This window comes from Engraulis encrasicolus, chromosome 5 (assembly GCF_034702125.1).
Source record: "Engraulis encrasicolus isolate BLACKSEA-1 chromosome 5, IST_EnEncr_1.0, whole genome shotgun sequence".
Classification (NCBI taxonomy): domain Eukaryota; kingdom Metazoa; phylum Chordata; class Actinopteri; order Clupeiformes; family Engraulidae; genus Engraulis; species Engraulis encrasicolus.
The window spans coordinates 55,244,240-55,255,881 of NC_085861.1; the positions used below are offsets into that span (position 1 = coordinate 55,244,240).

General features: G+C 44.4%; 1 protein-coding gene across 1 annotated transcript in view; it reads right to left on the reverse strand.

Moving 5' to 3' along the window:
* The window catches only part of triob (trio Rho guanine nucleotide exchange factor b), an 87,727-nt gene extending 83,151 nt beyond the window's left edge, over window positions 1-4,576 (reverse strand). The window contains exons 1-2 of the mRNA XM_063199961.1: window positions 4,543-4,576; window positions 2,934-3,008 (exon numbers count right to left, since the gene is read on the reverse strand). Coding sequence (XP_063056031.1) covers window positions 2,934-3,008; window positions 4,543-4,567 — 100 coding nt within the window. The 5' untranslated portion in view covers window positions 4,568-4,576. The remainder of the gene's footprint in view (window positions 1-2,933; window positions 3,009-4,542) is intronic.
* Window positions 4,577-11,642: the final 7,066 nt, after the last annotated feature.

The window sequence follows — 11,642 nt, forward strand, 5'->3', positions numbered from 1 at the left end:
CCCCCACTCCCCCCCAAAAAAGCAAGTAGTTTATTTCACAGAAAAAGCAAGATAGAGTCAGTCCTTGCTTTCTCCCAAAAAGCAGGCTTTGACGTAAAAAGGCAGATAGACTCACTCTATGCAGATTGAAAAGCAGATTGTCAGTCCGTGTTTTCCCCCAAAAGTCAGATTCTTACCGTAAAAAAGGAGTCAGTCACTTTAGTAAAAAGGCAGATAGAGTCACACTGCTTCCCCCCAAAAAATATAGGGTTTTAAAAGTTAGATGAAGACTGTCACTACACTCTCCCAAAAAACAGTTAGGAAAAACATTGGTAGAACTGGACCGTCTGGACCACTCGATCACTCGATGGTCCTCTGGAGTGTTTTGGGGGGCCTTGAAATGTTGACCGACCAACGCGCATCAAACATGCATGACTGGATATGGGTCAGAGCCCTGCAGACCCAAACTGTGGGTACACACGCACGCACACACGCACGCACGCACGCACACACGCACGCACGCACGCACGCACGCATGCACACACACACACACCCCACATTCCAGCCACACACAGTCATGCTTGCACACACTCATACACACACACACATACACCAACAACAAACACACACTTACACACTCAAACAACAATAAACTCTCTCTCTCTCTCTCTTTCACACACACACACACACACACACACACACACACACACACACACACACACACACACACACACACACACACAGACACACACACACACAGACAGACAGACAGACAGACAGACAGACAGACACGCACGCACGCACACACACACACACACACACACACACACACACACACACACACACACACACACACACACACACACACACAGGCACAGCAGCAGCAATGGCAGCAGGACTGAAGCTCTTCCAAAGCCAGCTATGAGCCTAGCAGCCTGGTGAGCGTCTTCAGAGAACTGGGCGCCCCATTTTCACCATCTGCGCATTACCAAGCTCTCTCAGCTGTGGTTGGCAGCTCTGGTGCAAAGACACAGGAGGAGAAACCAAGCAATGACACACACACAGCATACAAAACATACAAACTATGTAGCTGACAAACTAACTAAACAACTCACTGAGCACAGTTACATGCATGAGTGTTCTGGTTTCCAATGGAATAATGACAGCATTCGGTTTATTGTTAAGCAAGTCTCAGAATATTCCATTTACATGTGTGGAAGAGGGTAGAGAACCGGAACACCCCCAGAATATGGTTTTCGTGATAATTTAAGGGATAACATGACTCATGGGCAATTCAAATAAATACGGTCATTATTCATCTTTGCATGTAACTGCTCTCCAAAAAGTGTTGTTATCAATAAAAAATGAAAACATTTTTTGTTTTCAGCAGAATGTGTGTATCTAATTGTGACTCAGATGAAAATGAGAAAGAATTGTATGCCCAATTCTTGCAGAAATCCTCGTCATTCCAAAGTGCTCGCATACTACTATTTCTTGCCATGGTAGACAGACAAAAGATATTCCATAAATATAACTCCTGTGACAGAGAGAAAGAGAACGCTGCTGTGCTCCAACACACCTTGACAAGCGCCAGCTCTATATGCCAACCTCCTGCTGAGCCTATTATGGGCCCCCACCAGAGATGCTGCGTGCAGTGCTCTTCTGCATATCCTATGCGTATAATGGCTGATGTATATCTACACCTGGGAGCATTTTCACACTCCGCGTGGCTGTGTGCTGACAGAGGGGGAAAAGGGGGGGCGTTGTCCCGGCCCCAGGGAGAAAGGGGGCCCTGAATTGGGTCCTCATTACATTGTATGTACTGGGCTGGGGGGGACTAAGCTGTCAACTGCCCTGACGCATGGTGAAAGAAAAGATGTAGCTGGGTCAATGGCGTTTTAGTAGTAGTAGTCAGTAGTCAGTAGTCAGTAGTCAGGGTGGTGCAACCACAGATAATGCCACTTTTGTACGCATTAAATGTTTTTTGTTTGTTTTAAGTGAATTATCTAAAAGACATCTTCCTTGCGGTACAAATTACCAATTTATAATGAATTTATGGGCATTAGCTGTGGTTGTACCACATGACGTCTGAGCCCAAAAAATTGTCCAAGCTACGGAAGGTAAACTGATATTCAAAATGTGTAGCTGGTATTATGCCTTTGCCATTCATATTTCATGGCCGTTCAGTCACAATAATTATACATGCCATTATACATTGTAATCAGACACCAGCAGAACAGCCTAGCGTGTGTGTGTGTGTGTGTGTGTGTGTGTGTGTGTGTGTGTGTGTGTGTGTGTGTGTGTGTGTGTGTGTGTGTGTGTGTGTGTGTGTGTGTGTGTGTGTGTGTGTGTGTGTGTGTGTGTGTGTGTGTGTGTGTGTGTGTGTGTGTGTGTGTGTGTGTGTGTGCGTGAATGCTCCTTGATTCAAATCAATTTAAGTCTTCTTTTTACTTGCCAGGCTTGGCTTATGTGTGAAATGTTAAATAAATGAACAAAAACTGAAATATCTGCATACATTTTATTTGAGGAACATCCTTATTACACTCAGTATTATTATTACTGAATGAGCAAAATGACTGAAATAAATGAACAAAAATCTGATGATCTATTAATAACGATTAATCGATTCTCTTGTGGACGAATCAATTAATTGAATCGCTGGCTGTAGGATCTTTATTGACACCCCTAGTGTGTACGTGGATGCATGTATGTGCGTATGCGGATTCCTGTATGCATGTGTACGTGTGTGTGTGTGTGTGTGTGTGTGTGTGTGTGTGTGTGTGTGTGTGTGTGTGTGTGTGTGTGTGTGTGTGTGTGTGTGTGTGTGTGTGTGTGTGTGTGTGTGTGTGTGTGTGTGTGCGTTCCTGCGTGCATGTGTGCGTGCGTGCGTGTGTGTGTGTGTGCGTGCGCGCGTGCGTGCGTGCATGCGTGTGTGTGAGTGAACAGGCGCTCACCTGACAGGTAGACCAGCTTCTCTCTCAGGATGGGCAGCACATCCACGGCCCTCAGAGGCTCTTTCCTATGAGAACCTGTGGAGACACACACACACACACACACACACACACACACACACACACACACACACACACACACACACACACACACACACACACACACACACACACACACACACACACACACACACACACACACACACACACGCACACACACACACAGGCTTAGTGAAGAGGCAGACAAACACATTCAGAGAGAGAGAGAGAGAGAGAGAGAGAGAGAGAGAGAGAGAGAGAGATAGAGAGAGAGAGAGAGAGAGAGAGAGAGAGAGAGAGAGAGAGAGAGAGAGAGAGAGAGAGAGAGAGAGAGAGAGAGAGAGAACACAGGGAACAGGCTGTCACAGTTAATAAGATAATGGCACATCATATTGCAACCTCCACTTTACACCGTCACAGACAAAAAGTGCTATTACCGTCGCAAGTACTCCAGCCAATATGCACAGCATTGAGAAGACAGCTGGAGTTGTTAGGTTGAGATATAGAGTGAGCTCTCACTCCTCAACATGGAAGCTTAGCTGCATTTGAATGATCACCGTCAGACGGCAAAGAAACTTAAAGGGTAACTACAGAGAATTTCAACATGCTGTTGTAATGCTCACACTACCCTGGACTTGTCAGTACCTGAGATTTTTTTTTCTTTTTCTTCCTGGTCATTGTAATGGGGGCTGGTGTTTGTTTACATTTTAAAAAAAACATCTTGATTTATTCCCAAAAACATCCAAAAGGTTGTGCAACATCAGCAGACATCTAGCAAACAGCGTTACCGTTTCTGGAAAATATTTGTATGCCTACGTTAAGATTTTTAAAAATGTAAACAAAATCTGCCCCCATTAGAATAGCTCATATCTCGGAAAGGGCTGAGCAAAAAATTGAAAAAAAAAAAAAAAAAAGGGTAGCGTGAGCAATACAACAGCATATTGAAATTGGCAGGAGTGCTCCTTTAACTTACTATCTGAGTCTTACAAATGGTGTATAAAAACAGTGTTGAGAGCATTCTTTCATTTATTATGATCATGTAATATTGTATGTCAACTTCAACATGCAGGGAGAAATAGGCCACAAAGAATAGTGAATATTGCCACAAAGATAATAGGAAAGACACAACAGCATTTACGAGTAATGTACGGTTTGAAACAAAACCAGGGAAATAATAAATAACCCTTCCCACCCGCTCCACTATGAATTCGAGCTACCCTCTGGGAGACATTACGGAGTGCCCAACGCAACAAAGAACATCTTTTTTTTTTAAACTCCTTTGTTCCTAAAGGAAAAAGTGTGATAAATTATACAGGGACTCACACTTAATTCACCCCAGTCCTTTTATTGGTCTTATTACTTATTTATTTATCATTATATTCATGATATTTATTACTTTTCAGCTATTTCATTCTTTTCAAACTCCCCCTTGAGTGGTAATTTACTTCTATATCCAAAGTATTTTTAATGGACTGTTATAATAACATAGACAGCTATCTTCTTCTCAAATGGCAAAAAAACACTCACAACTATAGCAAAACATAGCTCACCAGTTTGTCAATGACGACAAGACCATCTACAATACGCAATATCCACATAATTACATGCCAAACAATACTACATGAATGAAAAGTACCGTACAGAGCTAATTTTCTGTTAGCCTTGCCAACAGACAGCCAGAGGTCAGGTAAACAGGACATAGGTGTTTCACGCCAGGCAGCCCAATACAGTTCATTGGGCCTTGTGCTCCATCCAATAACATATTATTTCACAAGAGATGATTAAAATGTGAACTTGCATGACTATTTTGACACAGCCAGTCCACACTTCAACAAATGACTGTTTTCCCTAACCGTGGGCTTCAGCAAACAGTGACAATGGCCAGTAATACATGCCTACCTACCCATTGCAATAGCCCTGACTGTGTGTGGGTGAGCTCTATTCATAGAATCCTGCCACTGGCATGAAAGGATTACCTTCTGTGTTCACAATGTCTGGAATTGATGTCTAAACAGAACAAGAAGTTAAAATGCAACCACACAAGCGTAATTACAGAAGATTCAACAAAAATCAAGTAATCTGTTGCTGATGCAACTGTGTGCTCACTTGGCAACTCGAACAGAATCATAGGTCAATAACATTTGACATGTGTGGTTCTGGAGTTAGAACACAATGCACAGCAGAACAATGGATGGATAGTAGATCAACATTGACTAGCAAGGAAAGGAGCCTTGATGAGGATATCAGATGCATGGAACAGGAGTGATAACATGACGGATTTTCTCTGACTCAGTAGAGGCAGGCTGTGTGTGTGTGTGTGTGTGTGTGTGTGTGTGTGTGTGTGTGTGTGTGTGTGTGTGTGTGTGTGTGTGTGTGTGTGTGTGTGTGTGTGTGTGTGTGTGTGTGTGTGTGTGTGTGTGTGTGTGTGTGTGTGTGTGTCATGCCTGCTCATGATGGGAGGATCAAAGAGAGGTGAAGAGGAAGACAAGGGCCAGAGCTGAGTGCCTTCTGAGTCAGCTCTCCCCTCTGCTCTCTTCCACATCAGAAGCAACACAACACAGCCATCTACCCTAGGCCTAAACACACACACACACACACGCGCACACACACACACACATGTGCACACAGACACGCACGCACACACTCACGCACGCACGCACACACACAAACAGAAACAGAAACAGCACCAAGCATCAGCTAACCCTGAGGTAAAGTACACACACACATACACAGACATTAAACACACACAGACATAAACACATGCATGCACACACACACACACACACACACACACACACACACACACACACACACACACACACACACACACACACACACACACACACACACACACACACACACACACACACACACACACACACACACACACAGACATTAAACACACACAGACATAAACACATGCATGCACACACACACACACACACACACACACACACACACACACACACACACACACACACACACACACACACACACACACACACACACACACACACACACACACACACATGCAATCTAGCCCTGCACTTCTATTACATATACACACAGAGGCCGTCTAATGTGAGAATGCAGAGTCAATGAGCACCATATGGAGGAGATCAGTACATACGTGGCAAACCCTCATTTGCCCCTATTCTGCCTCAGGTCATGGTGTGTGTGTGTGTGTGTGTGTGTGTGTGTGTGTGTGTGTGTGTGTGTGTGTGTGTGTGTGTGTGTGTGTGTGTGTGTGTGTGTGTGTGTGTGTGTGTGTGTGTGTGAGTGTGCGTGAGTGTGAACGTGTGTGCGCGCACGTGCGTGCGTGTGTCCGTATGCGTAGGCGTGACATGACTATGCAAGAAATGGGAGCATAATGTATCTACATCAAAGGCCATGCATGAGAACTGTGGATAGGCATGGCGATGCACAGGGGATGGCTGTTATGCAATCATGTCCTGTGGGTATACAGAGATACACTGGGGACACCACACTCTCTTACAAGACACTACATACACTTCAATGTGATGGAGCTGTTGCCTCTACCATGAAATTAGAGATGGGCAATAAAGCCCGCAAGGTGGAAGGTGGAGAAGTGTTAGGGATTCAGGCATCAAGGAGGAAAGCTGTAGCCACAGTCAACAGGGAGGCTAGTGTTATTAGCATCTGAAAGCTAACTTTTAGCATTTTAACTGTTATCCTTGTTCTCCTAAAATGTGAACAGTTCACCTAGATATCAACACTTCAGATCATTTATACAAAAATGATGATCTACTTTTTGATAGAAACAAACAAGGCATTTAGTCACAATTAAGGAGGTTTTAGGATGCCAGAAGAAAAAAAACATGTTGGCATTACACCATTATTCTAACTTACTTCTCTTTCCTAGAGACCCTTTTTGAAACCATGTTCCAACATCCATTGGAGCCATGAAAAAACACATACTTAAGCATGTCAATGGAGCAAACAATCACCTCAGCTTGGAACAACAGTTTTCTCTGATAGACTAATATTATAATGGTGTTATCGGTGCAGTGATGTCGAGCGTATAGGGCTGCCAACACTCTGGTGAAAAAATAAGGGACACCTCATTTGTGTGGGGGGTGTGGGGGTCTTGTAACACCCACCAATGTAATAACTTCCTGTCAATGTATTAACCCTGCCAACATGATAAAAACTGTGCAGGTCATAAGTAATAGCCCAGCCAATGTAATAATTGCCTGCCAACAAAATAACTGTTGCCTTATTACGTTGGCAGGAAATTATTACTGTATGTTGGTGGGAAGATTGACAAGTCTTACATTTTGCTACATTTTGCCGCATCAAATGAGAATTTCCTTGGGAACATTTCCTGAAATGTCTTGGCCCCTTCAATTAAATTAAAAGTTAAATGCCAGTGGAATCTAATAGGCAAATGATGGGTCATTACATGGGCAGGAAGCTATTTCGTTGGTGGGTGTTAGTTACACCTCCCCCAGAAAATTGTTCATTTCTAAGATGCAATTTGCATTTACAGTAAACCAAATTCCATCTCATTTTAGCTCAATACCGAACCGTACTTTTGTTACTAAATACAGGATGATTCCATATTTCAAGGGACGGTTGGCAACCCTAGTCGGGCGCCACAACTGGAAAAGTAAAGGTCTACATAATGTGGAATGTCGTTAGCCATTTTGGCAACGACACAGCAGCCTTTTGTCTCCAATGCCTATCCGGATGTTGTTTACATTTGGAAAAAGAGTCTTAAGAATGAGAACCAAACATGTTTCTCTGTAACAGCATCGGGCACATTGCTACACAAGAACTCAGCACCATGGACAGCTCTTCTCTCCTTTGCAGAGGAAAGATGGACAACAGGGAAGTACTGTAGTATACAGCATGTACTCTATATGTTTGAGTGGGTCTCTCAATCTCTTCCTTCCTTTGTGTGCGTGCGTGCGTGCGTGCGTGCGTGCGTGCGTGCGTGCATGTCTGTGTGTGACAGAGCATATGAGTGCCAGAGGAGTCTTCACACTGCATTTCATTCATTTGCTTACTGCTAGGTGGCACCTATCCTGGCACCCCATGTTCCTGTTTGCTGCCAGGGAACAAGTAAGCTCAGAAACACTTCTCATGTTGCCAGGTAAGATGGCACCAAAAGTGTGAATTCATATCCGGTGATTATTACTCACCTTTCTATCAGTGCCTGGCTTGTGTATCCTGCATCTCTCTCTCTCTCTCTCTCTCTCTCTCTCTCTCTCTCTCTCTCTCTCTCTCTCTCTCTCTCTCTCTCTCTCTCTCTCTCTCTCTCTTGCCATTTACTGACTCCCCTTCAGAGACAAACACTGAGTTATTGATCTGCAAAATCTCCATGCCATGCAATAGAGTGCAATGGCTACTACGCCCTGCTGAGTCTTTTTGCTTTGTTTTGTTTACTAAATGACCAATTTTACTTTGCTACTTCGCTTATTTCGCTTCAGACAAAACAGCGTTTTCATCATGTAGATTGTTTTTGGCAGGATCAGTACTATTTGCTCTTCAAAAGAATTCTTCTTCTTCTCTCTCTCTCTCTCTCTCTCTCTCTCTCTCTCTCTCTCTCTCTCTCTCTTTCTCTCTCTCTCTCTCTGTGTGTGTGTGTGTGTGTGTGTGTGTGTGTGTGTGTGTGTGTGTGTGTGTGTGTGTGTGTGTGTGTGTGTGTGTGTGCACGTGTGTAATTGTGTGTGGACATCACACACCATCTGATCCTCAGGCAAACGTGCCAAAAATATGACTGTCAAGCAATGTGTGGGCGTCTCTGAAGGGCCTGGGATTGCATGTGTGCATCCATGTATGTGTGTGTGTTTGTGTGCATGTGTGTGTTTGAGTGTGTGTGTGTGTGTGTGTGTGTGTGTGTGTGTGTGTGTGTGTGTGTGTGTGTGTGTGTGTGTGTGTGTGTGTGTGTGTGTGTGTGTGTGTGTGTGTGTGTGTGTGTGTGTGTGTGAGAGAGTGTGTGAGTGTGTGTGTGAGAGAGTGCCTATATGACCATATGAGGCAGAGACAGTCTTGTGCATGTGTGAGGGAGGATGTGTATTTCAGCTGTATGTGCATCTATGTGTGCATGTGCACTTGCCTGCCTGTCTCCATTTAGAGAGATAGAGAGACAGAGAGAGTGAGAGAGAGAGAGAGAGAGAGAGACAGAGAGACAGAGAGAGAGAGAGAGACAGAGAGAGAGAGAGAGAGACAGAGAGAGAGAGAGAGAGAGAGAGAGAGAGAGAGAGAGAGAGAGAGAGAGAGAGAGTAGCAGAGAGAGAGAGAGCTGGACTCTACATGTCTCCTTCCTGGGTTGCTACTAAATATAGTGCTGCCTCAAAGGCAGTGCTGTACCATTTGCAGTGGGATTGAGAATGTGAATAATGTAGGTCTGGGAACCGCAATGCTCCATGTCATTCCTTCTCTCTCTCTCTCTCTCTCTCTCTCTCTCTCTCTCTCTCTCTCTCTCTCTCTCTCTCTCTCTCATTCTCTCTCTCTGTCAAACAAGTCGAATCCATCTACCGTCCACACAATCAATACCTTCTTGCATGGCCTCCTCATGTTTCATGGACCAAGACCTCCAACTAACCGGGGTGCGTTCCTCAACATCATCGTTGCTAACGAAGTTAGTTAGTTGGTTGCAATGCGAGTTCACATTAGCAACCTTCTATGTTGCTAAGTGGTTAGTGACGAGGGCAAGAGGCTTTACTATGGTTTCAGTGTATCTACATGAAACCAATATTGTAATATTTTATACTTATAGAGCACATAAAAACCTTATCCATAGCCTTATGGTACAGTGCAAATGTGACATGATGTTACTTGCAGTACAGTTAAATTGTATCCAAACAATGAAAAAGTGGTGCAAATGAAAGTGTAGCAGAGGGTTGAATACTATGGATGCATTATCCAGTACACAATAATACTAATAATCGCAATGAAGAGTCTAGTCTACAATTAAAATCAGATCAGCAACTCTACACATGATGGTGTGTTCTTGATTTCCAATCTTTATTGACACAATGATCATGATGAAAGGGGTCTCACTATCACAAAGACCATTACAGCCAACTCAGAGGAGACTTAAGGCATAGCCTATTGTCTCAGAACAACATTTGTTGTTAAAAGAAGGGCAATGACCAAGTAGTCTTAGTGCATTAGTAGTGTAGTGCTATGGTAGTTTTTGTGTGTTATGGTAGCTTTTCAATGACTATTACACATACTGTAACATGTTTCTGAAAATTGACCTTGCCTAGCTCATATGAATGCGCTTATATACAGAGTATATGGATCTGTTTCGCAGTTATACCGTCTTCCTTTCCATAGTCAGCTCAAGATGCCCAACCTAACAGTCTGGTTTCTGCACTGCCATCTTGAGTCTGCTGTCGCTCTGAACCGGCACAGGCAATTTACAAAATACCCCACAGTCTAAAAGTCACTGGGCACTTGTGGATGACATAATAAATCCAATTCATGACCCCGTTTCTGTAAAGTGCCATTGCTAACCACTTAGCAACTTAGTAGGTTGCCAACGAGAAACCAGGTTATCAAGACCACAGCCCAGTTTGATGACAACTCACATAATGAATCAAGTTTGACATCAGATTCCCTTTGAACTCCGAAACCAATCCATCTTGATGTAACGTCACTGACTCCCAAAACATCCCATTTGATGTAAAAAAAAAAAAACCCACTCTCAGTCTCTCGGCACCATTCATCTTGGACGCAAAGACATAGGCCTAAATCTGCCCAGATCTGTCAGACAGCCTGTTGTGCCTGCCTGCCTGCCTGCCTGTGGCCCTGAATAAACTCCCTCTTTAACGGCGGGGTCACCTTCAGTCGATCCTGGCTGCCCCAGAATCAGCCCATTACCGAAAACGTCCAGGAGAGGAGAGCGAGGCTAAAGCTGGAGCAGCAGCCTGAGCCTATCCAGTCCAGTCCAGTCCAGTCCAGCCCAATTCAGAACAGTGAGGGCCCCTTTTAACTGCAGTTAAATGGATCCTGAAAGCCTGAGTGGCATCTGACCCGCCTGCCGTCCTGGGCGTCCTATGCGGTGCCTCCGCCACTGACCCAGCAAAAGAGAGAGATGGAATGGGGCTGGCACACACACACACACACACACACACACACACACACACACACACACACACACACACACACACACACACACACACACACACACACACACACACACAGTGTCCTGTCCCTGTCCCAGTGTGTGACAGACGGCAAGTGGCTGTGTGACATTCAGAGAGAAAACACTGTCACCACATGTCCACAGGGGGTCTTTCTGCAGTCACCTTTTAGCTCCCATCTCACTTTGCCTCAAACTGCCTCTATTGAATTGGAAAAAAAACTGAGAGTACACGACACACACACACACACACACACACACACACACACACACACACACACACACACACACACACACACACACACACACACACACACACACACACACACACACACACATACGGTGGCCAAGTTGTAAACTCAAATACACACACACACACACACACACACACACACACACACACACACACACACACACACACACACACACACACACACACACACACACACACACACACACACACACACACACACACCATCATCATCATCATCATCATCATCAGCAGCAGCAGCAGCAGCAGCAGCTAAGAGTCTTCTCACACTCTCCATTCCTTTTAG